The sequence below is a fragment of the Zalophus californianus genome, chromosome 16 (assembly GCF_009762305.2).
Source record: "Zalophus californianus isolate mZalCal1 chromosome 16, mZalCal1.pri.v2, whole genome shotgun sequence".
Taxonomy (NCBI): domain Eukaryota; kingdom Metazoa; phylum Chordata; class Mammalia; order Carnivora; family Otariidae; genus Zalophus; species Zalophus californianus.
Window position 1 is genome coordinate 57321441 of NC_045610.1, and position 26723 is coordinate 57348163.

General features: G+C 50.8%; 4 protein-coding genes across 4 annotated transcripts in view; 3 read left to right on the forward strand and 1 right to left on the reverse strand.

Moving 5' to 3' along the window:
• The window catches only part of SRP68 (signal recognition particle 68), a 32213-nt gene extending 18943 nt beyond the window's left edge, over positions 1–13270 (reverse strand). The window contains exons 1-8 of the mRNA XM_027625098.2: positions 13088–13270; positions 11508–11574; positions 8855–8968; positions 6485–6680; positions 4625–4707; positions 4033–4142; positions 3592–3674; positions 1525–1665 (exon numbers count right to left, since the gene is read on the reverse strand). Of these exons, the coding sequence (XP_027480899.1) occupies positions 1525–1665; positions 3592–3674; positions 4033–4142; positions 4625–4707; positions 6485–6680; positions 8855–8968; positions 11508–11574; positions 13088–13256 (963 nt within the window). The 5' untranslated portion in view covers positions 13257–13270. The remainder of the gene's footprint in view (positions 1–1524; positions 1666–3591; positions 3675–4032; positions 4143–4624; positions 4708–6484; positions 6681–8854; positions 8969–11507; positions 11575–13087) is intronic.
• The window catches only part of LOC113939299 (60S ribosomal protein L35a-like), a 426207-nt gene that overhangs the window by 77152 nt on the left and 322332 nt on the right, over positions 1–26723 (forward strand). The gene's annotated exons all lie outside the window — the stretch shown is intronic.
• GALR2 (galanin receptor 2) lies at positions 18983–21454 on the forward strand. The gene is made up of 2 exons (XM_035724427.1): positions 18983–19350; positions 20659–21454. Exons 1-2 carry the CDS (start codon positions 18983–18985, stop codon positions 21452–21454), a joined length of 1164 nt encoding a protein of 387 aa, XP_035580320.1.
• ZACN (zinc activated ion channel) lies at positions 22993–26328 on the forward strand. The gene is made up of 9 exons (XM_027625112.1): positions 22993–23089; positions 23174–23298; positions 23441–23485; positions 23631–23737; positions 23963–24132; positions 24867–24991; positions 25126–25336; positions 25442–25588; positions 26048–26328. Exons 1-9 carry the CDS (start codon positions 22993–22995, stop codon positions 26233–26235), a joined length of 1215 nt encoding a protein of 404 aa, XP_027480913.1. The 3' UTR covers positions 26236–26328.

A 26723-nucleotide genomic window follows, 5' to 3' on the forward strand; every position in this document is an offset into this window, starting at 1 on the left:
CTTTAAACAGTGTATCTGGGACATTAAGGAGGACTATTACCCTCCTTTGCTCATCTCTGTAGTGTCTCTGTCCAGTTGACCACCGTGTATTTTTTAAATTTTGTGAACTGATACATAAGACCATGGAAAATCGTTATAATACGCTAAGAAAAACAGGATTCAAAATCAGTTCGCAGTATGATTTCTACAAGTAAAAAATTATGTAACATCACTTATGAACATGAAAAAAGCTAAAAGAAAATCCAGCGTTGTCCTTTTTATGAGCACAATGCAACATCAATGAAGGTATATGGAAAATAGGACGTTAAAACATTTATCTTTTCTAAACTTTAAGCTAAATAACTTTTTAAAATTAATAAATGTTAGCTTTCCTTGTCCTATTTAATATACGTCTGTGGCCCGTTCCTAAGGAGACCCCCCCATGTAATCTGCCCCATGGCCACCCCCCAACCCCGGCCACAGCCAGAACTCCTGCCCCATTGTCACTGACGGCAGCTCTTCTCTTCCAGAACATACCACATTGAAACAAAAGAATTAACCCAACCACATCAGGTCAAGAGCTGCTATGAGAATCATAGTCCAGAAGAGACACTACCACACAACAGTGCCAATGAACTGCTCTCCAGAAAGGCTTCTTGGTCTTTTAAAGGACAAATCAACTTACTAGTATTGCTCTCGTCTTCTGGCCTTTATGCAAATTGACGAGAAACGAGAGGAGCAATACACAACCTAGACAGAGGCACAAAGAAGCTCTCCCACTGTTAAAAGCTGTCCTCAACCCAAAGTAGCTACTTCAGAACAAGTCACTGAAAAGTTTGGACGCTTAAAACTGATGAGCACGACCAACAAAGCACTCCCACGCACAAATTATTCAGGGTGCAGTGGCTTACTGTGAAGTGGCAGGAAACGCCCCTGGGGCAGGCTGCAGACATGCTCAGCAGCTGGGTGTTTTTTTAAGATGCTCTTCACAGAGATCCAAAAAGTGTCTTCATCACTGTCTACTTTGTACAAAGCAAGATCACCAGGATCTCTCATCTTTTGGAACTCCTTCAGTTGTTCATACCCACGAACAGGTAACGATAAGCAACATCAAGTAGTACCGCTTTGCATGAACGTGGCGTAAACGCCACATGCAGAACGAGATATTCTGGCTTAGCCACTCTCCTGGAGAGGCTCAGGAATGAGGGGGGCCCCTCTGAGGACAGAAGGTTAGGACAAGTGGTCGGGGGCACAACAGTCAGGCTGCTGCACCACCTGCTGGGCCGGACGGGGCCCTCGCATCAGCCAGCCTCTCACCGCTCTCACTTCCACGTCCACGGCGAGGACTGCCACTGCCAATCATCTTTGCCCTCTCAATGCAAAAACTCTCCTATGAGCTCAACTTTTACAATAATTTGGCGACCAAATCTCAAATAGCATTAAGACAAGTTTTTGCTGTGTGAGAAATGAACACCCATCTACATGGTAAACACACAGGACAACTTCAGACACGCATGGAAGAGGGGACGGGCAGCTGCCCCTCACCTGGGCAATGGCGGCTTCGTTATCAGCCAATCCCAATAGAAAGATCCTCACTTTGTCGATCTTCACTGGAACCGTTCTCCCTCTCCATTCCACTTCGCTCATGGTGGCTGCCTGTTTGGCCCGAGTCTGAGTAATCAATGCCTGGAAAGTAGTTTTCAAAAGTCAAACCTTTAATTGCTCGTGGTGAAAGGCAAAAACTATTAGTTGTCTCTTTCTATAACTAACATGTTATGCCTTATGAAGTAGTATACAAATTGTATTTAAATTCCTCCTTAGTATCATCTATCTTAGCTTATAGAAGCTCAAACATTAGGAAGACATAACAGAAGATTAAAAAAGAACAACACTGGGGCGCCTGGCTGGCTCAGTCAGTAGATCATGTGACTCTTGGCCTGGAGGTAGTTAGTTCAAGCCCCATGCTCAATGTGGAGCCTACTTAAAAGAATAACAACAAAAAATTTTTAAAAACAAAAAAATTAAAAAGAGCAACACTTTCAGTAAGGGTATAGGAGAGAAACTATCTGTACATGCTATAAACAGAAATGTAAATTAGTAGAAACTTCCTTAAAGATATTTGTCAATACAAATCAAAAGTTTCCAAAATATTCAACCCCATAATTAGGAATGTATCTTAAGGAAATAACTAAAAATGTGTACAAAAACACAGATATTCATGGTAATACTATTTATCACTTCATCAACAATAGTGAAGCGCTCAAATGAAGCAGACTTCAGTACAACAGAGTACTACGTGGCTATCAAAACATGACAGTGTAGGAACATTTACTGAAGTGGAAAAAAAAAAAAACACTCGAGATGTTATATTTAAAAACCACGTTACTGGGGTGCCTGGGTGGCTCAGTTGGTTAAGCATCTGCCTTTGGCTCAGGTCATGATCCTGGGGTCCTAGGACCAAGCCCGACATCGGGCTCCCTGCTCAGGAGGGACTCTGCTTCTCCCTCTCTGTCCGCCCCTCCCCCCACCCGTTCATGCTCTCTCAAAATAAATAAAATCTTTAAAAAATTAAAAAAATAAAAAGCACGTTACTGAACGGTGTATACTGAGATCCCCCCCCCTTTTTTAAGATTTTTATTTATTTATTTGACAGAGAGAGACACAGCAAGAGAAGGAACACAAGCAGGGGTAGTGGGAGAGGGAGAAGCAGGCTTCCCACGGAGCAGGGAGCCGGATGCGGGGCTCGATCCCAAGACCCTGGGATCATCACCTGAGCCAAAGGCAGACGCTTAAGAACTGAGCCACCCAGGCACCACCTGAGATCCCATTTAAAAAATATATGCCTCAGGACCCCTGGGTGGCTCAGTTGGTTAAGCATCTGCCTTCGGCTCAGGTCATGATCCCAGGGTCCTGGGATCGAGTCCCACATCAGGTTCCTTGCTCAGGAGGGAACCTGTTTCTCCCTCTGCTGCCATTGCCCCTGCTTGTGCCCTCCCTCCCTCCCTCTGACAAATAAAGTCTTCAAGAAAAAAAAAAAAAAAAACCATACATACATATATGCACGCGTGTGCCTTTTTGGAGCAACTGGGTGGCTCAGTCAGTTGGGCGTCCAACTCTTGGTTTCAGCTTGGGTTGTAGTCTCGGGGTCATGGGACTGAGCCCTGTGTCGGGCTCTGCACTCAGCAGGGAGTCTGCTTGGGATTCTCTCTCTTTCTCTCCCTCTCCCCCAACCCGTGCTCTTTCTCGCTCTAAATAAAATCTTAAAAAAATATATGTATAGATGCTTTTCTTTCCTACATATACAAAAATCCGTAAGCTATTCATCACCTTATTAGTAGTGGTTACCTCTGATTTTACCATGTGATTTTAGTTTTCCCCCATCTTTTGTATTTCCTACTTTCTCTATTTGCCTACATTACTTGCCTACAAAATAAACATGAGATAAAAAAATGAATACTTTAAAATATTAAATGAAAAGACTTTGTTAAAAATACATGGTTATAAATATGCATATATTAATAACAATTACACTGACTACTCAGATCATGGATTACTTCTTTTTCCAGACTTTTTCCAACCAAAGACTTCACAAAAATGTACAGACTAGATTACCTCCAATTTTTCAGCCAGAAGACCCTCAGTGCCCCCAGACCTCAATCTCATCTGCATGAGCTCACTGATAGCGGACTGGTCCCCTGAGAAAGAGAGAGCTGTTGAGTAGCAATCCTCAGGGTCTGCTCTGGTCTCTCAAGAACCACCAGATGCAACTCCAAGCTCTTCCCCCTGCACAGGCACAGTTCAGTGAACCCCAAGTCCTTTCACAAAGCTCTTGAGGAGTACAGAAGCTGGCAGGATGGAAACAAAGCACAGGAACTGCCTTCCGTGACTTTAAGCTGGGCTGATGTCGACAGCTCTACTTTTCTCATCAGCCAAAACCCGTGCCAAGGACGGATGCAGGGACAAGGAAAGCACGAAAGTTAACAAATCCTCTAGGCTCTCCGAGATGAACCACCACCAACCCACCCATCTGTGCTCAGCTCAGCCCCTGCTCACCAATGTTATATGCACAGTAGCGGATGTTGGGTGAGATCTCTTCCACACGCTGGTTGTACAGCACAGCCTGCTCTTCTGTGAAGGCGCTGGCCAGTTTCTCGTAGATAGTTCTGTGAGGAAAAAAACACCAGCTTTCACAGCAGCCTTACTTCAAGAAAATAAAAAAGAACACAATGGCTAAAAACAAAACATGGCACTCTGAGACCCTTCTACCAACTATGAGAACTGGCACGGTTCTCAGGATGAATGAGAATGATCAATATTCCTAAAAGGGAAGGGGAAGAAAAAAAAAAGAAGTAACTGGAGCTTGCTCAGTCGACTGGGTGTCCAACTCTTGATTTCGGCTCAGGTCATGATCTTGGGGTCATGAAATTGAGCCCCATGTCAGGCTCCTCACTCAGCAGGGAGTCTGCTCGAGATTCTCCCTCTCCCTCTGCCCCTCCCCACCGAGTGCTCTCTCCCACGTATATGCTCTAAAATAAATAAATCTTAATAACTGTACTTCTGTAGAAACAATCATTAAGTGACCTGCAGCTTGGAAGAGACCATGTACAATTGAAATTGGCTGTGGCTTTTGAACCAGAGGACTTACTTGCATTTATTAAAAGCCTCAATCGCAGCTTTCCATTCTTGATGTTCAAAACGCAGCATTCCTGAGAGGTAAGCTGTGTAAGCCTGGAAAGGGGAAGAAGGGAGCTGCTTCAACACCCAAGAGCCAAGGCCACCGCTCAATCTCTTCCACCTGCTTTCAGCTTTGACATCAGGAATATGGAGATATTCATCAGGGTGATTTTATTTATTTATTTTTTTTATATTTATTTATTTTATTATTTATTTACTTATTTTTAAGAAGGCTTCAAACCCAGCTGGGAGCCAAACATGGGGCTTGAACTCAACACTAAGATCAAGACCCAAACTGAGATCAAAAGTCACTCAACCAACCGCACCACCCAGGCACCCATTCAAGGTGATTTTAACAGAGAAAATTTATTGGGGCGCCTGGGTGGTGTAGTTAGCTGAGTGACCAGCTCTTGGTTTCAGCTCAGGTCATGATCTCAGGATCATGGGATCGAGCCCCTCATCAGGCTCCACGCTCAGAGAGTAGAGTCTGCTGAAGACTTTCTCTGCCCCTCCCTGCGGCACGCTTCCACTCTCTTTAAAGTAAATAAATAAATCTTTTTTTAAAAAAGAGAGAGAAGGGGCGCCTGGGTGGCTCAGTCATTAAGAGTCTGCCTTCGGCTCAGTTCATGATCCCAGTGTCCTGGGATTGAGCCCCGCATCGGGGGGGGGGGTCCCTGCTCAGCGGGAAGCCTGTTTCTCCCTCTCCCACTCCCCCGCTTGTGTTCCCTCTCTCGCTGTCTCTGTCAAATAAATAAATAAAATCCTAAAAAAAAAAAAGAGAGAGAGAGAGAGAAAACTTTAATAAAATACGATACACAGGTGTGCCTGGGTGGCTCAGTCGTTAAGCGTCTGCCTTCAGCTCGGGTCATGATCTCAGGGTCCTGGGATCGAGCCCCACATCAGGCTCCCTGCTCAGCGGGAAACCTGCTTCTCCCTCTCCCACTCCCCCTGCTTGTGTTCCCTCTTGCTGTGTCTCTGTCAAATAAATAAATAAAATCTTAAAAAAAAATAAAATAAAATGTGGTACACAGATAATTCACCATGATTCATTCACTGCCTAGAATTAAAAAAAAAAAAAAGTCTGTTTTCTTCATGTGACTTAATAATTAGCTTCCAGGATATAACATTCAGTATCAGAAGCTGAATGGAAATTTGCAGTATCTGTATCTTTTTAAAAATTCATTTCAGAGGTGCCTGGGTGGCTCAGTCATTAAGCGTCTGCCTTCGGCTCAGGTCATGCTCTTGGGGTCCTGGGATCGAGCCCCATGTCAGGCTCCCTGCTCTGTGGGAGGCCTGCTTCTCCCTCTCCCACTCCCCCTGCTTGTGTTCCCTCTCTCGCTGTGTCTCTCTCTGTCAAATAAATAAAATCTTAAAAAAAAAAAATTCTCATTTCTCTGAAACTAATACACTATATGGTAACTGAAATTTTTTTTCTGAACTTAAATAAAATTTAAAAATGCAGAGAGCCCTGAAAAAAAAAAAAAAAAATCTTATTTTGTGAACTTCCCAGATCTAAGAGTCAAGCTTTCTATCTCCATTTCAAGGGCAGGCTCAGTTGGTGGAGCATATGACTCTTGATCTTGGGGTCATGAATTCAAGGCCCACAATGGGTGCAGAGATTACATACATACATACATAAAGTTAGGGGGGAAGAAAACAAAAACAGGCCAAGAGCTCAAAAACAAAAATAAGAAATGCCAACTTCGCCTTGAAAAAGCAAGACCATGTTATTTCCTCTTCTGTCAATTTGTAACATTAAGAAACTGTTCCATTTAACTATAAAATCACGTCTCTAATCACAATAAAGCAAAGCTGACGTTAAGACACTAACCTGAGCCTCTAACTTGGTCTTGGCATCCACGCGATTGCTCTCACACAAGCGTTCCAATTCCTCTGCGTGTTTCACGGCTTTGCGCAGGCGAGACAACAAGTGGAACCGTTTTCGGGGTTCAGTGTTGGCTTCCTGTTTCAGCTGCATGGCATAGCTCCAGGCTCGTTCAGCATCCATCAGAACCAGAAGCAAATACCTAAGCAAGAGAGAACGGGCAACCTGAACAATGAACTCCAAGAGCATCAGACTTTGATATTCCCCAAGGCACGATCTTTAGCCTCTCAGCTTCTCCCAACACCCTCCCTGGCTTTCCTCCTCAGAACTACTCTTCTCGGGGCCTGGGGGTTGGGGGGACACAATTGGTTAAGTGTCTGACTCTTGGTTTTGGCTCAGGTCCTGATCTCAGACTTGTTGAGATCGAGCCCTACAAACATTGGGCTCTGCGTTCAGCATGGAGTCTACCTGAGATTCTTTCTCCCTCTGTCTCTGCCCCTCTCACTCAAGCTCTAAAACTTAAAAAATATTAAAAAAAAAGAAAAAGAAGAAAAAGCACTACTCTTCTCCCAGTATCAATCATGGCGCCCAACCAGCATCTCCGATCAGGCTCCACCTCAAATTTCTAACCACCCACCAGACACAGCTCACTAAAAACACCTGCTACCACCTCAAACCGGGCAAATGCAGACTCACTCCTCCCCAATTTTAGCAAAGTGGCAGCCCAGGCACACAGTCTGGCCTCATCTTTGAATCAACACCGCCTCCATCCCAACCCAGCTGAAAATCAAGTCCTTAAGAGGCACTATATTGAAGTGGATAAGAAAAAGGCTCTAGAGTCAGGGTTGGAATCTCAGGACCATCTGCCACTAACCATGTGACACTGGACAAAGTACTAATCCTTCTGTGCCTCAGTCTCCCTTGTAGTAATACATGTAACACACTTAAACCAGACTGTGGCACTTGCTAAGGACTGAATAAATTAGCCACTTATTATACTCGAAAGTCTTTTGCTAAGCTACTGCCCTGATTAATTTTCCTTAAACATGAGCTTAGGGTGCCTGGGTGGCTCAGTTGGTTGGGCGACTGCCTTCAGCTCAGATCATGATCCTGGAGTCCTGGGATCGAGCCCCGCATCGGGCTCCCTGCTCAGCGGGGAGTCTGCTCCTCCCTCTGACCCTCCCCCCTCTCATGTGCTCTCTCAAATAAATAAATAAAATCTTAAAAAAAAAAAAGAGCTTAATCTTGTCTCTCCAAAATAAAGGATCTCATTATCACAGAGACCCTTCCTAACCTGTTCTCATCAGATTTAACCAATACCTCCTGCTGAAGCCCATCATGGGCACCATGCTCTAGTTCTGTGTCTCCATACACCAAGCTCCCAGCCTCTCTGCTGCCTAAGCAGCAGCTAACTGACCACAGCATTATAATTCCTAAAGTACATTCAGACACCAAGGCAAGCTGTTTCCCCTCACACAGAATGTTCTTTCCTCTCAGAAACCCCTCAAGATCCAGCCTCCTCAATGCAGGCTTCCTGGTTTCCCTATCAAAACCGCCCTGGGGCGCCTGGCTGACTCAGTCAATAGATCATGCAACTCTTGATCTCTGGGTTGTGAGTTCAAGCCCCACGTTGGGCGTAGAGATTACCTAAAAAAAAGAGAGAGAGAAACAAAACAAGGGATGCCTGGGTGGCTCAGTCAGTTAAGCATCTGCCTTCGGCTGAGGTCATGCCTGGGATTGAACCTGGCATCCATTGGGCTTCGTGCTCAGCAGGGAGTCTGCTTCTCCCTCTCTCTCTGTCCCTCCCCCCTCTTGTGTGTGCTCGTGCTCCTGCTCGAGCGCCGCTCTCTCTCTCAAAAAAAAAGACAAAACAAACAAAACACTTTACAAAAACAGGTGGCAAGGACCAATTTGGCCCACGGGCTGAAATTTGAGGAACCGGCCTAGAGACCTTTAATACATGCTGCTTGACAGACTGATCCTTCTGCAAATTTATGCATGGCTGCATTCAGCACCGAAACATAAAACTCTTCTGGAATAATTCACACATAGCAGATTTCATTTAAGATATATGGATTTAAGTAAGCACTTATACACTGAAACTTGCATTCCAGAACCTTACCCAATACCCCATCAGGTTCTAATCACGGACTTTAGTGTTTAGCACTCCACCACAGCTCCTGAAAACGTTATCAAACCTCTCTGAGCCTCAGTCTCCTCATCCTATAAATTAAGAATAGTGAACATGTCTATTCCAGAGAGCTCCCAGAAGAATCACCTGAGGTAATTAAAGGGTTTTGGCAGTGTCTAACACGTAATTGTTCAATAAACACATTAGCAAGAAGTATTTAACAACTAGCACAGAGCAGTCAATACCTGTTATCAGTCAGAAGATCTTCAGTTATTTTTTTCCCTGTAAATTTATGTCTGTTCCCCATCTTGAAATTGAGTGTTTTCCGAAGACGTCTTTGTCTACGGGAACAGTAGCCCCTGAAAGAAAAAAAAACAACAATAATTCAGGCAAACCGGTGGTACTTTAAAAGGACATTCTACAATAAAGTAAGATCAAAGGTTTGAGATGTTCTACTTATGGTTACCACAGACACCACACATCATCTTGCAAACATTTAGTGAACTAAAACCTGCAGGGCGGTACGACTGGTGTCACTGGAAACAGATTTCAAACCTAAGGTGTCAGACGTCATGACTGTGACCTTTAGAGAGGAAGGGTTTGTGATTAGAAGGAGCAAAAGGGAGACTTCTGGGATGCTGGTAATGTCGTCTGATAATGTCTGCTGGTTACAGGTTGTGAAAAATCATCTCTTTCCGTATACTTTTCTGTATATAAATTATACTGCAACAGAATGGCAAAAAAAAATGCTTCAATAAAAAAGCATTTTTGGGGGGCGCCTGGGTGGCTCAGTCGTTAAGCGTCTGCCTTCGGCTCAGGTCATGATCCCAGGGTCCTGGGATCGAGCCCCGCATCGGGCTCCCTGCTCAGCGGGAGGCCTGCTTCTCCCTCTCCCATCCCCTCTGCTTGTGTTCCCTCTCTCACTGTGTCGCTGTCAAATAAATAAATAAGTCTTTAAAAATAAATAAAAAAGCATTTTTTTTAAAAAGGAGAGGGAACAGGGCACCTAGGTGGCTCAGGCAGTTAACTGTCCAACTCTTGATCTCGGCTCAGGTCCTGTGAGATCGAGCCCCACACTGGGCTCTACGCTCCGCATGGAGCCTAGCTTTTAAAAAAAAAAAAAGAGAGAGAGAGAGAGAGAGAGAGGGAACAGATAAAAGGGCAGAAAGCCAATCACTGTAATAACTGAGTGATGGATTCACTGCAGTATCTCTACATCTGTTTTTGAAAATTTCCTTATTAAAAAAAAACCCTCAAATTATATGTCTCCAGTTAAAACTTTTTCATTGCTTCATCATGCCTACATTAACCTGAACAAGTCACCCTGGCTTATAGGACACTACCCATTCCAGCCCCACTTATTTCTCCCACTTTATCTTCTACCACTCCCCACCTGGCTCACGTCACCCAGTGCTGTGGACCATTTATGACATGGCTCACTCCTTTAGCATCTGTAGAGTGTTTTGTTCAGTAGCACTTTTAAAAGTCCGTAGCCAGGGGCACCTGGGTGGCTCAGTCAGTTGAGCTTCTGCCTTCGGCTCAGGTCATGATCCCAGGCTCCTGGGATCCAGCCCCACCTTGGGCTCCATGCTTAGCTGGGAATACTGCTTCTCCCTCTCCCTCTGCCCCCCCCTCCAAAGCCTGTATCTTCATTTTTTTTTAAAGTATTTATTTATTTATTTGAGAGAGCGAGAATGAGAGAGAGAGAGCACATGAGAGGGGGGAGGGTCAGAGGGAGAAGCAGACTCCCCGCTGAGCAGCAGGGAGCCCGATGCGGGACTCGATCCTGGGACTCCAGGATCATGACCTGAGCTGAAGGCAGTCGCTTAACCAACTGAGCCACCCAGGCACCCATAAAGCCTGTACCTTCAATATAAAATGGTTGGGGGGCGCCTGGGTGGCTCAGTCGGTTAAGCGGCTGCCTTCGGCTGAGGTCATGATCCTAGGGTCCTGGGATCGAGTCCCACATCAGGATCCTTCCTCAGCGGGGAGCCTGCTTCTCCCCTGCCTGCCGTTTCCCCCTGCTTGTGCTTGCTGTCTCTCTCTCGTTCTGTGTCAATAAAATATTAAAAAAAATAAAAAATAAAGGTTGGGTATTTCTGCCTCCAAGGTACTGAACTATATTATACATTAGGCATCTATTCTATTTTTAAGAGTCATATTAAATTTGTTGGGCCCTGGGTGGCTCAGTTGGTTAAGCGACGGCCTTCGGCTCAGGTCATGATCCTGGAGTCCTGGGATCGAGTCCCGCATCAGGCTCCCTGCTCAACGAGGAACCTGCTTCTCCCTCTGGCCCTCCCCCCTCTCATGTGCTCTCTCTCACTCTCTCAAAATAAATAAATAAATCTTTAAAAAAAGTCATATTAAATCTGTTTTCCAACTTGAAGGCTGTTTCAGAGTTTACCAATAACTTATAACGATATCATAGAAATTCCCCTTATATGGGGTGCCTGGTTGGCTCAGTCAGTGGAGCATGCGGCTTTTGATCTTGGGGCTGCAAGTTCAAATCCCACAATAGACACACAGCTTGCTTGCTTACTTACCTACTTACTTACATACATACATACATACATAAATGGAAAACCTTGCATTTAACCAAGACTCTGACAATACGGTTAAGTTTTAAAAAAAATTATTAATGTAACTGCTTGCTATTTTCAGTGGAAACCTCCAACGTATCTGCAATATTGTGAGGCAAAATGGATAAAAAAGTTGGCTCCTTTTATTCATTGTGAAATTTTAAATTTGAAAAGTACATTTTGACGACTCAATATAAGTTCAGAGTCAGACTTTCCAAGTATACTTTCTGACACAGCAAAATAAGTAGGATATTAACAAAAGCAAACCAAGTTTGAAAGTTCCACAATAATTTCCATACATCTTACACATGATACTAACCTATACCTCTGAAAATCTCCATGCCGTAAACCATGCTGCTGCTGGGATTCCTTAATAATCTGAAGAACTAGAGCCAAGATTAAGGAAAAGCTTACAATGGTAAGAACCCAAATAAATCAAAACATATTCCCATTCGTCTGTTAGCATGTTAAAACATTTCTGAAATGCTTAGTACATTAATTACTGAAATCTCTCGTAATCATTTTCAATAGCTATTTTGTCATAGGACAGGGCAAAGCAAGTAGAAAAACTGATTGCCTGAACTGTTACTTTCAAATTAAAAAAACGAGGTATTAGCCATTGAGGATTACTGAAATCTAACAGCTTAAATAAAGTTGCTGGATTCTAACTACTGATTATAACTGGGATGGTTCTCACTGATTTACACCTGGACCCAGAATTTTACTCATTCAAGCAGATTCAGGTTATAAATGACGTGTACTACTCCTCTATTTGCGTAACTTCCTACATCTGCCAAATCTAATTTTCCTTAACAGCTGTGTTGCGGCATGAGCCTATGGTTAGCACATGCCAACCAAACTAGGCCACAGCTCTTCTTTTAAAGAAAAAACCCTGACCAAACTCTCTGTATTAAGAATCATAAAATATTTTAAGATTATGTACCATACTTTGGGAAGCCCAGTGACCTTTATCTACAATTTTAGTTCTCTTTTAAAGTTTCCTCAATGCTCCTCTACAGACATGTTAAGATATCGAACATTAAAAGCACTATTTCAACAACTAAAAGGAATAAGAAGCTGTAAGGTTTGTAAAGAATCAAGGCATTCTAATATCCATTTAGAACTAGATCACCAGTTCAAAAGTGAAACTCCAATCCTCTGTAAACGACATTAAGACGTCAAGCTAAATGTGTTATTTCAGAAATTCACCTATATCTTCTCCGTTTGTTATTCATTTCAAAAAGCCACAAACTAGTGTCTCAGGCACTCAGTTGTGATACACTCTGATGAAAACTACAGATCCATTCCACCAGATCAACTAAACGACTCTCAACAAGATAAAATGCCTACAGGGCTATTAAGAAAGCAATACAAGTGATGTTAAGCTATGTTTATATTCAAAATGGGCAACAAGCTCTTCCTCAGAGCAATCAATCTTTGCCTCCCCTGCCAAAGCCTCAAACTGTAATTTTCACTGTCCGTTCTCCAACAGCTGTCAGACAAAAGTATTAAGCTAAAACGTCAATACTGCAGTTTCCTCTCTTCAGTTCAGGGACTCAAGATGCTAAGCCAGCCCAGCTCACTGGGGTGGCCACAGTGTCATCCCCGTCACCAGCCCTCCAAACGGGCAACTACGGGGAACTGCAGGAATCTGCCCGATATCCCGGCGCCGCTTGAAAGAAAAGAACGTTCCCCAGCCTCCAAAGCGAATGAGAAGCCATAAAAGACCGGTCGAAAAACAGACCCTGTAACTCTGAGTGCCAGAAAGTAAGGGCGAGAGAAACTGCAACCCTCGGCCTCTCCTGCCCGGGACTTGCCGGGACCCGCCGCCTCTCCCGCTCCCGGCCCTGCATATCGACACGTAGTCATTGCGAGTTAGGCCTGATTACTCTAGGATACTCTCCAAACTCAGGCTATCCCCGAATTCTTTGTTTGCCTTCGATCCAGCTGAAGGCCGTTCGTTTTCCTTATTTTCCTCTCCTCCGCCACCGCGTCCACCGCCGCCACCGCCACTGCCGCCCCCGCTGCCGCCGCCGCCGCCACCGGGAACCTGTTTCTCAGCAGCCATCTTGCCCCAGCGCCGCAGAGCCAGACGGGATAGAGGAGGCGGGACGACGGAGGCGGAAGAGAGCGAGGCCTGCCCCGACGGCCTGACGGGATAGTGGCGGACTCCACCGCCGACGGCCGGGCCAGCCAGCAGGAGCCACTTGTTGGAGCGCGCCTGCGCGTGGGCTCGGGTTCCTGAGTCGGGGCGGGCGGGGCTGAGGGTTCGTTCACGCGGGGAGACCCGAGCTAGTGAGATCTTTCCCGGGCAACCCCTCTTCTGGTCCACCGAGGGCGGAGGACTCGGAGATGGGCACCCCCCTCCTCCCACCTCCTGCATCCCTGCACGGGGGATCCGGCTCACGTCCCAAGCACAGAGGGCGGGGGCGGTTGGCTAAGGACTTTGGGTTTCGGGGTGTCTACCTCCCTGGATACTCGGGAGATGCGGTTCCCACGCTACCCTCATGAAGCACTCCACCTGTGAGGGAATCGCCTCTCCGCCGTCGTCTGGGGCCCACCCTGAGAAAGCCGTGGCCGGAGGAATCGCTGGCGGGGTCGGGTCAGCAAGCTGAGACCCGGTGTAGGAACTTCTGGGACTGCTGGGGACCTATGTCTCTGGACTTTGGAGCTAGCAGTCCAGCAGTTCAGGAGGGAGAAGTGTGGAGGCGAGGGAGGCTGAATATTTCCTCTGCAATACGGCACAGTGGGCTCTGGAGTCTGAGTCCTGTTTCTCCAATCCTGGGTCCCCTCTTACTGGTTGGGAGAAGTTGGGCGAAGAACTTCGTCTCGCTCTAAACCTTTTCCCTTCTCTGTGAAATGGGGATAACCAATTAAGACGGTTTTTATGAAGACGAAATGAAGCAATCTAGGGGCACCTGGTGGCTCAGTCTGTTAAGTGTCTGCCTTAAGCTCAGGTCATGATCTCAGGGTCCTGGGATCTGCCAGGGTCAGAGATGGAGTCCTCACTCAGTGGGGAGTCGGCTTCTCCCTCTCCCTCTGCCCCTACCCCCCTGCTCATGTGTTAATGCCTGTGCAGGCCCCCTCTCTCTCTCAAATAAATAAAATCTTAAAAAAAAATGCAATTTAAAGTCTCTACTCAGTATCACTAATCATTAGGGAAATGCACATCAAAGCCACAATGAACTATCACACCCATTAGGATGACTACTATTTTTATTTTTTATTTATTTTTGGATGGTTACTTTTTTTTTAAAGATTTTATTTATTTGAGAGAGAGAGAGCCCACAGGTAGGGGGAGGGGCAGAGGGAGAGGAAGAAGAAAAAGAATAAGAATAGAATAGAAAAAAGAGGGCGCCTGGGTGGCTCAGTCGGTTAAGCGACTGCCTTCGGCTCAGGTCATGATCCTGGAGTCCCGGGATCGGGTCCCGCAATGGGCTCCCTGCTCAGCGGGGAGCCTGCTTCTCCCTCTAACCCTCCCCCCTCTCATGTACTCGTTCTCTCTCTCTCTCATTCTCACTCTCTCAAAATAAATAAATCTTAAAAAAAAGAATAGAAAAAAGAATTTAAAAAAATAATTTTATTGTTTAAAAAAATAACATGCATTGGTGAGGATATGGAGAAATCAGAACCTTGGTGTGCTTTTGGTGCAAATGTAAAATGGCGCAGCCACTGTGAAAAACAGTATGACCGTTCTTTGGAAAATTGAAGAATTATGATTTGATCTGCCAATTCCATTTCTGGGTGTATATCCACAAGAACTGAAAGCAGGGTCTCCAAGAGGTATTTGTACATTCACATTCATAGAAGCATTATTCCCAATAACCAACAGATAGAAGCAACCCAGTGGCCCTCAAGGGATAAACAGAAAGTGGCATATTCATACAGTGGAATAATATTAAGCCTTAAAAAGGAAGGAAATTCTGACACAAGCTCCAACGTGGCTGAAGCTTGAAAATATTGTGCGAAATTAAGTAAGCCCGTCACAAAAAGACTAATATGGTATGATTCCATTTGTATGAGGTATCGACTATAGTCAGATTCATAGAAAGTATGATGGTGGTTGCCAGGAGCTGGAGGCAGGAGAAATGGGGAATATTCATTATCGTTTAATGGATACAGAGTTTCAATTTTGCAGGATTAAAGAGTCCTGGGGATTGGTTGAACACCAATGTGAATATACTTTATTTATTTATTTATTTATTTATTTATTAGAGAGAGAGAGAGAGAGTGCAAGCAGGGGGAGGGCAGAGGGAGAGAGAGAGGATCTCCAGCAGACTCCCTGCAGAGTGCGGAGCCGGACAGGAGGCTCAGTCCTACGACCCCGAGATCATGACCTGAGCCAAAACCAAAGAGCTGGACACTCAACCGACTGAGCGCCCCCGGCGCCTTTGCATATACTTAATATTACTGGGTCATAGACTTTAAAAAGTCCGAGATGGTAAATTGTATGTTTTGTGTATTTTACCACAATTAAAAATAAATCTGAAATAAGGCTCAGGGCACCTGGCTGGCTCAGTCAGTGGAGTGTGAGACTCTTGATCTTGGAGTTGTGGGTTCAAGCTCTTTGCTCAGCGGGGAGCCTGTTTCTCCCTCTGCCTGCCGCTCCCCCTGCTTGTGCTCTCTGACAAATAAATAAAATCTGTAAAAAAAAAAAATAACTAAATAAAATCTTAAAAAAAAGTCTCCCAAATGTTCATCAACAAATGAATGGTTAAACAGAATTGGTATAACCATAAAATGGAATATTATTTGGCCATAAAAAGCAATGAAGTACTGGGGCTCCTGGGGCGCTCGATCGTTAGCGTCTGCCTTCGGCTCAGGTCATGATCCCAGGGTCCTGGGATCAAGTCCCGCATTGGGCTCCCTGCTCAGCGGGAAGACTGCTTCTCCCTCTGCCTGCAGCTCCCCCTGCTTGTGCGCTCTCACTATCTCTCTCTATGTGTCAAATGAATAAATAAAATATTTAAAAAATAGGGTGCCTGGGTGGCTCAGTTGGTAAGCGACTGCCTTCGGCTCAGGTCATGATCCTGGAGTCCCAGGATCGAGTCCTGCATCGGGCTCCCTGCTCAGCAGGGAGTCTGCCTCTCCCTCTGACCTTCTTCCCTCTCATGCTCTCTCTCTACCATTCTCTCTCTCTCAATAAATAAATAAAAATCTTTAAAAAATATTAAAAAAAATAAAATTGGTTATGGTGACGGCTGCATAACTGTGAATATATTAAAAACCAAATGCAGCCTTTCATTGGGTAAATTGTATGATTTGGGAATTATATTTCACTAAAGTTTTTTGTTTTTTTTTTTTTTAGAAGGCAAGTCAGATGGTGTTTGTCCTCTAGTCAAAACTCTGCAGTGGCTCCTCATTTCACTCAGACTAGAAGCCACATTCCTTGCCATGGAAAAATCCCTACGTATCATGCCTGTCACCTCCTCTCCTGCCAATCTCCTTCTTATTCATCAACTCAAGCCATAGGAGCTTCCTCATTTAGGGACACAGGCACACTCCTCCTTTGGGATCTTTGCACTGACTGCCCTCTCTGGATTGCTCTTCCCCTAGATATCTTCTACTCTAGGTCCCTCATCTCCTTCAAGTCTTTGTTCAAATATCACCTTCCTAATGAGGTCTGCCTGGCCACCCTTTTTTATTTTATTTTATTTTATTTTATTTTATTTTATTATTTTATATTTTATTTTATTTTATTTTATTTTATTTTATTTTATTTTATTTATTTTATTTTATTTTATTATTTTATTTATTTTATTTTATAAGTAGGCTCAGTGCCCAGCGTGGAGCCCAGTGTGGGGTTTGAATTCACCACCCTGATACCAAGACCTGAGCTGAAATCAAGTGTCAGATGCTCAACCGACTGAGCTACCCCAGTACCTCTGGCCACTGTATTTTAAATTGCACCGTCACGGGTGCCTGGGTGGCTCAGTTGGTTAAATGTCTGCTTTTGGTTCAGGTCATGATCCCCGAGGCCTGGGATTGAGTCCTGCATCAGGCTCCCTGCTCAGCGGGGAGCCTGCTTCTCCCTCTGCCTACTCTGCCTGCAGCTTCCCCTGCTTGTGCTCTCTCTGTCTCTCTCTCTCTCTCTCTCTCTCTCTCAAATAAATAAATAAAATCTTTAAAAAAAAGTAAATTGCACCATCACCACTACCACGGTACTCCCAATTCTCTTACCCTGATCTATTTTTCCTGCAAGTACTTATCAATTTGTAATAGGTTAATAACTTACTTGAGTTATGTTTATTGTCTGTCTCCTCTGCTAAAGGGAAGTTCACAGAGAGCCTTGATCTTTCTAGAGCTCACTTGACCCAGAACAATGTCTGGAAAGGGGTGGGTGCTTAATGAATGCTTACTGAATAAATGAATGGCAAGCATCTCATAAATAGGAACTGCTATTACCTTTCTATGCAGTGAATAGGCAGGCAGGCAGGGCAGGGGTGTGGATAAGGTTTCCCTGCCCAAAGGAATAAGAGTAGGGCTTCAGGGCTGAAATCCTGGGGTGGGGGGTGGGGAGTGGAGAGGAACAAGAATGTTCCACACTGGCACCCAATGAACAGGGCAGGGAATGGTGAAGCAGAGGGCGCCTGGGTGGCTCAGTTGGTTGGGCGGCTGCCTTCGGCTCAGGTCATGATCCTGGAGTCCCGGAATCGAGTCCCGCATCGTGCTCCCCGCTCAGCGGGGAATCTGCTTCTCCCTCTGACCCTCCTCCCTCTCATGCTCTCTATCACTCTCTTTCTCTCTCAATAAGTAAATAAAAATCTTAAAAAAAAAAAGGTGAGGCAGAGATCAAGCTACAGTGGCAGAAGGTGGTGATTTTCAGAACCAGTGAACTGGGAGCGGGATGTGGGTCATTCTATAGAAACAGCAATGATTCCGAGTCACAGGCGCTTGATGCTTAATTTGCCAAAATTAGAAACAATTATTTAAGTTTTATTGCAACCTAGACACCCTCCGGGCCATGCAGGAAAATGCTCCTGGGACTCTGCTATTTCCTTAATGTTTTCCCTTTTTGGATATCGGACTAGGGCCGGGAGACAGGAATCTGAATCACTGAGATTCAATTAACTGGCTTCAGGCCACACATCTCATTCCACGCTCACTAGAGCCCTCCCAGAAAGTACTAAGATCCCACAGTACTGAAGAGACGGCGGCCCGACGACAAGGACAGCGACCGGCACACAGAGGAGGCGCGCAGCACGCGGCAGTGCCGTCCGCCTCGCCAGCTGAGGAAAGCCGCGGCCCCTCGCCCACCTCCACCCCTTGTCACCTCCCCGCCACCCCTAGGGGCCGCTCGGGAATCTTCTGAGGACGCCCCCGCCCCCCCAAGCCTGCTCCGGGAGGCCCGGCGCGCCGGCCAGGCTGCGGGAGAGGTATGCGTGGTCCCCGGGCGGGCACTCCGGGCTCGGCGGCGCACACTCGGGCCCCAGGGGTCGGTCCCTCCACCGCTCCCGCGCTCGCCGCGTCGCGCGGCACAGACCGGCTCCGGGGGGCCGGAACGCGTCGACGACGCCGGCGGGCGGGAGAGCAGGCACCGGGCGCGGCCCCCGTCCCCGGGGTGGGCCACCGCACAGCCCTGCCCCCAGCGCGGCCCGCTGCTCGCTCCTCCCCCTGACCCCCCGCGCACCCCCGCCTCCCGCCCCAGCCAGGAGAGACTCGCTCCGCCTGCAGCTCCCGCGACTCGCGCTGGACGCCGCAGCGGCTGGAGCCGCGGGAGCTGCGCGCTCGCCAGAACCCAGACGGCGGCGGGAACCCGGGCAGCCTCGGGTTCGGGGGGGGTGGGGGGGCGCCATGAATGGCTCGGCTGGCGCCGGGGCCGAGGACGCGAGTGAGGCGGGCGGCAGGGCCAGCTGGCAGCCCGAGGCCGTTATCGTGCCCACGCTGTTCGCGCTCATCTTCTTGGTGGGCGCCGTGGGCAACGCGCTGGTGCTGGCCGTGCTGCTGCGCGGCGGCCAGGCGGTCAGCACCACCAACCTGTTCATCCTCAACCTGGGCGTGGCCGACCTGTGTTTCATCGTGTGCTGCGTGCCCTTCCAGGCCACCATCTACACCCTGGACGGCTGGGTGTTCGGCTCGCTGCTCTGCAAGGCCGTGCACTTCCTCATCTTCCTCACCATGTACGCCAGCAGCTTCACGCTGGCCGCCGTCTCCCTGGACCGGTGAGCGCGCGCGCCCGCGGCCCCGGGGGGTCAGGCACCCGGGGGGGGGGGTGCTGAAGAAGAGAGCGGGACTCGAGGCTCCAGGAGGGGCGCGCGGAGGGTAGAAGAGGACACTAAGAAGGCAAAGGGACCGTGAGAGAGTGAAAGGCAAGCTGGAGTGGAGGAGGAAAGGGGGAATAAGAATAGGGGAGAGCGGTGTCCCCTCCGTTAGGTGCGTCCTCGTGGCTCCACGCTGCAGACCTCGGCTCTCCAGCGCCGCCCGCGCCTGACAAAGCGCCGCGTTTCCGGGCCCACTGCGTTTTTGCGTGCTTCCTCTCGCTTGAGCTCAGTGCCCCTGTGAAGCTCGGTGCCCCTGTGAAGGACGGAAGGGAATACTGTGCCCAATTTACAGATGAGATCGAGTTCAGAAGTGACTTGTTCAGAGTCTCCCCACCCATTAATCGTGTGCGTGGCGCCAACGGTCTGTCTCCTGGCGTCAAACGTAGGCGCCTCCACCTCGCTAGCCTCGAAGCCACGGTTTGCTCGGGCAGTCGCCTCTGGTCCGGACTGCGGAATTTGGGTCCTAAGGAAGAACCCGCGCCAGAGTTCAAGCGAACACGCCCGAGGTTCCCTAGACCCAACCCCCGCCCTCCACCCCCACCCCCAGGCCCAGAGAGAGGCGAACGCGGGAGGGTCTCCTCTATCCTCCCCGCTGGAGCTTGGAAGGACACCTGGATGATTCCTGGGGAGGAAATCTGGGTCCGACTCCAGTATCTCCCCTCCCCCCTCTACCCCCAAGTCCTCCTGACCTTCCCTGGACAGGCAGCGAGATGAGGCCACCTCCCCCATGTACCTCCCAGTTCCACTGAAGCGGGCAGTGTTTCGGTTCCGAGAGCGCTGGTGAGACCCATAGAGCGTCGGCTTCTCTAAGGAATTCCCTCACGGTACCTTCCGGTGTCTCCAGGCTGTCCGCTAGGGCCTCAAGGCGCCTGGGTCCTACCTCTCCGGCACCGTCACCGGTGGGTAATCACAGCCTCCCGGAGCCCCAAAGCCGGTTCGACCTTGGGGTGCCTTCCCGGGTGGAGTGTGACTGTGGCCACAGTCCCGGGAAGAGCAGATGAGTGGCCTGCACCTGCGCCTTTCATGCTGCCCGCCCGGCCCCACATCTCAAAGCAGCTGAGAATGTCTGGGCTGCTCACGGGGAGTGCGGTGCCACCGTGCGCTAGGGACCTTCCTCGAGAGAGGGTGAGGGGTTCGAGGTGTAAGGGTCCGTCCCTACCCCCGCCAATCCACCTGTTCACCCGTCTCCCTTCCTGGCCTGACCCACAGGTATCTGGCCATCCGCTACCCGCTGCACTCCCGCGAGCTGCGCACGCCTCGCAACGCTCTGGCTGCCATCGGGCTCATCTGGGGGCTGTCGCTGCTCTTCTCCGGACCCTACCTGAGTTACTACCGCCAGTCGCAGTTGGCCAACCTGACTGTGTGCCACCCGGCGTGGAGCGCGCCTCGTCGCCGCGCCATGGACCTCTGCACCTTTGTCTTCAGCTACCTGCTGCCCATGCTGGTGCTCGGCCTGACCTACGCGCGCACCCTGCGCTACCTCTGGCGCACCGTTGACCCGGTGGCCACCGGCTCCAGCGCCCGGCGCGCCAAGCGCAAGGTGACGCGCATGATCATCACCGTGGCTGCGCTCTTCTGCCTCTGCTGGATGCCTCACCACGCGCTTATCCTCTGCGTGTGGTTCGGCCGCTTCCCGCTGACGCCCGCCACCTACGCGCTGCGCATCCTCTCACACCTGGTCTCCTACGCCAACTCCTGTGTCAACCCCATCGTCTACGCGCTGGTCTCCAAGCACTTCCGCAAGGGCTTCCGCAAGATCTGCGCGGGTCTGCTACGCCGTGCCCCCCGTAGAGCCTCAGGCCGCGTGTGCACCTCGGCACCGGGCACCCGCGGCGGCAGCGTGCTGGAGCGCGAGTCCACCGACGTGACGCACGTGAGCGAGGCGGCCGGGACCTCCGCCCCTGTGCTGACCACACTCAGCAGCCCGGCCTTGAGCCTGGTACCCGGCCCGTCCTGGCGGGACCAAAATGCCCCCAGTGGCAACCCGACAGTTGATGCGACCTAAGGACACGTAGCGAGTATGCTTTTGGTGTTAAAGGATTGGAGTCAGAGGTTGGGGGATCAGGGAGGGAATTTCATCTGTTAATAAAATACCAAACCTTTTCACGTGCAATCATGCGCTGTGTCTTGGCATATCTCATGGTTACGAAGTTCCGTGGTCTGAAGCCTCTGGGTGGATGGGTGCAAGGTGCTTTGCTGATCCACAGGGAAAGAGGGTGGCCCGCACCGAAGGCAGCCAAGTTAAAGTTCCCCTGGAAATCCCTGAGACGGGGAAGCGCAGGACGACCAAGTTTCCCTGCACGTGGCCATCCAGAGGCACTGGGTATATATAGATCAGCGAACCAGTAGCCACCTATGCGTGGGACAAAGGCAGGCAGAGTGTTTAAGCCTACTCGATAAGTGGATCGATGGCCAGGCGCAGACACTATGTGTGTTCCTAGTAACGTTCGCGCGCCAGCGAGTGGCGGGACCCTCCCTGCTCCCGGCTCTCTCTGGTCCCTTCTGAGTGTCTGCAGACCAATTGGTGCCCACCCACTCTCAGCCTTGGGGTTTCCTTCCCTCGCTACAGCTGTCAGAGGTCAGGTCTCCATTTCTGCTGGGCTAGGAAAGGCGCCCCTCACCCCCACCAGTCCTCCTCCAGGGTACCCAGGAGCAGTTCTAAGGCACCGCTGGGCTGGAACAGCTGAGAATCCGGTGCTGGAGCAGGAATGCTACAGCTCTGCTCATGAGCTAGCCTCTACCCTGCCCCGGGTTTGCCCAACTCCTGGAGTTCTTGACCCTTTCAAGGCTTTTTGCATGCAATCAGTTCAGTGTTTGAGGAGATGCAGGAAAATTCTCAAGGGCTTATGGATCTCGGATCTCAGGGGCACCTGGGTGGCTCAGTCCTTAAGCATCTGCCTTCGGCTCAGGTCATGATCGCACGGTCCTGGGATCGAGCCCCACGGGCTCCCTGCTCTGCGGGAGGCCTGCTTCTCCCTCTCCCACTCCCCCTGCTTGTGTTCCCTCTCTCGCTGTGTCTCTCTCTGTCAAATAAATAAATAAATAAATAAATAAATAAAATCTTTAAAAAAAAAAAAAAGGGCTTACGGGCTTACGGATCTCACAATGTTGAGTGCAGAGCACTATGGCTAGGGCTTGAATACTTGACCAGGCAAGCACCCGCTGCAGAAACACAGGAAGGCCTATGGCATCTGCCCAGATCGGAAGGATGGAGTTGGGGAAAGGTGTGTGTGTTTTGGGGGGGGGGGCGGGAATCTGTGCTTGCCTGGTCCGCTTGGTAGTCTTTGAATGGGGCAACTTCCAGGTGGTGGAAATGGAGCGGGGCAGGGAAGCCTAGGCAGGTGCAGGGTGGGCGGGGCTGGGCCCTGTGCTTTGTCTTCAGGTGTTTGCGGAACCCTGGGGTTGGGATGCCAGCCCCAAGGCCCCAGAGCCCTTGCACAGAGCACTTGCCTCTAACTGCCCAGTCCCCCAGAGAAGCAACTGAAACTGAGGTTGCAGTTTAGGCTCTGCTGCTCCATCCAGACTTCCATGCAGCCCCTGATGATGGCCCTGCAGCCCCTGCTGCTCCATCTGGCCTTCCTCAGGCTCGGCACCACCGGGCCCTTGGTCCAGGGGCGTGGCTTTCGCTCGCAAACAGTTGGTAGGTGGAGAGTGTAAAGTCGTTAAGCTTTACGATTTGGACCCCAGGGCACCCACCCAAATGACCTTGACCTCCACCCTTCAGCCTGGCCATCCTTCTTCGACTTCAACTGGCCCCAGGAGGTTCAGGAAACCATCCAGATTCCGAACAATGGGAGCGCGCCCCTGCTCGTGGATGTGCAGGTGTTCGTGTCCAATGTATTTAACGTGGTAAGTGTCCTCCAGCCACGGAGGGAATAGGGCCCAGGTGTTGAGCCGGGGATGGGCCAAGACAGCCCCAGCCAGTGGTGGGGGTTCCTGCCTTTTGTCCCATAGCGCCCACCCCCGGGTGACACACTGCCCCCTTCCTCAGGACATCCTGCGGTACACACTGTCCTCCATGCTGCTGCTTCGGCTGGTAAGCGCCCGGGGGCTGGGGAAGGTGGGGTGGGAGAAACTTCTCTTTGTCCAGCTCAGAAGTACCGGTCTTCGTGAAACTGCCAAGCCAAGTGGCTTGCATATATATGGCAGCGGGAGGCTTAGTGGCCTCTTTTTGTCGCCAGTCCTGGCTGGACAGTCGTCTGGCCTGGAACACAAGTGTCCACCCGCAGCATGCAGTCACACTGCCCTGGGACTCGCTCTGGACTCCGGGACTCACTATTCAGGAGGCGTAAGTGAGGCGAGGGTTCTTGTGCCAGGGGGCCCTCCTTAGTGACTGTCCCCCTCCCCGGTGGCCCTGCCAGACCACAGGCACACCCCACTGCCTCGTGTCCCCCTCACCCTTCTGGAACCGGGATGGCAGGAGAGGGCAGCTGGGCTAGGCTGGGGTCTCCCCCACCTCCCCCTTCTGAGAAGCGGCTGAGCCTCCTGCTGTGCTATCTCCCTCCACCAACAGGCTCTGGGTGGACTGGCAGGACCAGAGCCCGCGGGCCCGAGTGGACCCCGACGGCCACGTCATCCTGTACCTGGCCCTCACCACGGAGACCAACTGTGACTTTGAGCTCCTCCACTTCCCCAGGGACCAGAGCGACTGCAACCTCAGCTTCTACGCTCTCAGCAACACTGGTGCTGACTGGATAGGAGCCGGGGGGTGGGGTCGGGGAGGGGAGGGGAGGGGGAGCCTCTGGCCTCCAGTGGACATCCGACATGCGGGCAGCCAGCCTGTGTCCACCCCAGGCTTAGGGGAGCTGAGGAGATCCTAGAGCAGAGCCTGCTTCTCACGTGCACCTCCCAAATCTCCCTGACTCCGCGCCGGCCCCCCCCGCCCCCGTCCCCGCCCCGGCAGCTGCCCTCAACGGCCAGGTCCAAACTGCAGTGTCTGGGCCGCTTTTGTCAAGCCTAGAGGCCAAGGTTACCGCAGCCACCCAGTAAATATCCCACAGACCCCTGGGTGATGTCCAGCTTGCCCCAGAACCCCCACCCTTGCCTCACATCCCTCCCCCCTGGGAAATACTACAGCTGCTGCCCGCCCTGAGGCTAATATTGCAGGTGTGAGAGGATATCCTGGGCGATGAATCCAGGCCACGTCCCCCTCCAAGAAGCGGGGCCAAGTGCATTTAGTTTTACAATGAAAATTCACCTCTGAATCTGAGAAGGCCCTTCCCCTGGCTGGAGAGAACGTGGGGTGTTGCCCAGCCCAGGCACAGAGCGCGTTCACCTCCCGGTCTGCCCCCAGCCACCATCAGAAGTCTCCATCAGCCCTGGATGCCGGCTAGTCCCTGCCGCATACTCCCAAGAGAGAGTCGGGGCCAGGGGCAACTCCTTCCTGCTTCCCCACTCTCCCCTGCCCCCCCTTCCAGTGCTAGAGCTGGAGTTCCGGGCCCGCGCAGTGAACGAGATCGTGAGTGTCAAGAGGGAATACGTAGTTCGGGATTTGAAGACCCAAGTCCCACCCCAGCAGCTGGTGCCCTGCTTCCAGGTGACGGTGAGTTGGAACGTGGCTGATGAGGGCTGATGGGGGTGTGAAGCTTGTGGTCAAGAGGCCACGGTGCCACCTTTCAGCTGCCCAGCCCCCCATGCACCCCCCCCCCCACAAAGCCCCGACTTCCTTCCTTCCAGTTGCGCCTGCAGAACACAGCGCTGAAGGCTGTCATAGCTCTGCTGGTACCTGGGGAGGCGCTGCTGCTGGCTGACATGTGCGGGGGGCTGCTGCCCCTCCGGGCCACCGAGCGCATCGCCTACAAGGTGACCCTGCTGCTGGGCTACCTTGTCTTCCACTCTTCCCTGGTGCAGGCCCTGCCCAGCTCCTCCTCCTGCAACCCGCTGCTCAGTAAGTCGTGCGCCCCTCACCCGGCCCCTGGGGGGCTCTGCTCAGCTCCTGGGGCACGAGGGGTGCAGACCTGGCCCTGACCTCCCCACCCCCTCCCGCCCCCAGTTTACTACTTCACGGTGCTGCTGCTCTTGCTGTCCGTCAGCACCATGGAGACCGTGCTGCTGGCCGCGCTGCCGGCCGGGGGCAACCTCAGCCCAGCCCCGAGAGGAGAGCAGCAGGACCGTGGGGACCCAGGACCGCATCCTGCAGGTGGGCAGGGCCCCCTCCTGGAGCGGGGGCAGAGGGAGGAATAAGGCCAGGAGCAGGTCCGATAGGGGCAGAGCGGACAGGCTGCCCACGTAGGGCTGAGGCCAGGGGTCACCAGGCTGGTTAGGGGCTCCGTGCATTCCGTCGGCCGGCTCCACTGCTCCTGGGCGCCACCATGTCTGTCCTTGGAAGACACAGGTATGGAGCAGGGAGCAAGGGTAGCTTCCCTAAGGGCCCCGGTGACTTCAGACTCCCTGAGATAACCCTATACCCCTCGGAGCCTCTGTATAAGGGTGCTTCTTCAGCTCAAGATGGCCTGGAATGGGCCAGACCCCAACATTCACGGGTTGTAAATCTAAGGGAGGGAGAGAAACAGGCTGACAGCCCCCGGGGCTCGCCCCCCTGCTCTGGGCCAGCATGCTGGGTGAGCCCTGAAACACTGCCTGCCTCCTCCCCCACCAGAAGCTCCCAGAGTGAAGGGGTCAAGAAGGAGCTGGGCTGAGGCTGCTGACCACATCTTCTTCCTGGTGTATGTGGTGGGGGTAGTGTGTAGCCAATTCTTCTTCATTGGATTCTGGATGTGGGCGACGTGCAAGTCTGACCCAGCCCCTGGCAAGGCCATACCCCACGGCGGACAGCCCAGGCTGTGACAGGGCCGGGCCCAGGGCTGCAGAGAGAGGACCATGACAGGGTCTCTGGAGAGAGGAGGAGGGAGGACGACTCTCTTCCCTAAGCCCGGAGGATCCCAGGCCACCCTGAGTTCTCCCTTCTGACAGCAGGCAAGCAGAACGTGAAATAAACCCATCACCCTGGTGCCTTGCGCCTGCGCCTCAAGGGTCTGTCTTCGCTGAGCTCAGCTATTCGTTCTTGTCCTAAGTAGTTGGGGCTGCCACTTTGCACCCAACCCCCGCTGTGCTCCTGAACTTGTCACCACCACTGTGCACCAGTCATCTGGTCCCCATTTCTGCGACTACTGCTGCTCGGCCTCAGGCCCAGGAGCACCAGGCACCGGGAGACAGGAGCCTGGGTCAGGCCACACAGGGTGGCCGGAGCTTCTCAGGACTCCTTTTGCAGAGTGCTGGACCCCAGAGGGCGCGGGGAGAGGGCACTCCTGCTCCAGCCACGTAGGGGACGCCTG

Coding starts and splice junctions, on each gene's coding strand:
- ZACN (XM_027625112.1), top strand. CDS start 22,993: ATGGCCCTGCAGCCCCTGCTGCTCCATCTGGCCTTCCTCAGGCTCGGC. Junction 23,299..23,440: donor TGTCCAATGTATTTAACGTG/GTAAGTGTCCTC, acceptor CCCCTTCCTCAG/GACATCCTGCGGTACACACT. Junction 24,992..25,125: donor TGCCCTGCTTCCAGGTGACG/GTGAGTTGGAAC, acceptor CCTTCCTTCCAG/TTGCGCCTGCAGAACACAGC.
- GALR2 (XM_035724427.1), top strand. CDS start 18,983: ATGAATGGCTCGGCTGGCGCCGGGGCCGAGGACGCGAGTGAGGCGGGC. Junction 19,351..20,658: donor GCCGCCGTCTCCCTGGACCG/GTGAGCGCGCGC, acceptor CCTGACCCACAG/GTATCTGGCCATCCGCTACC.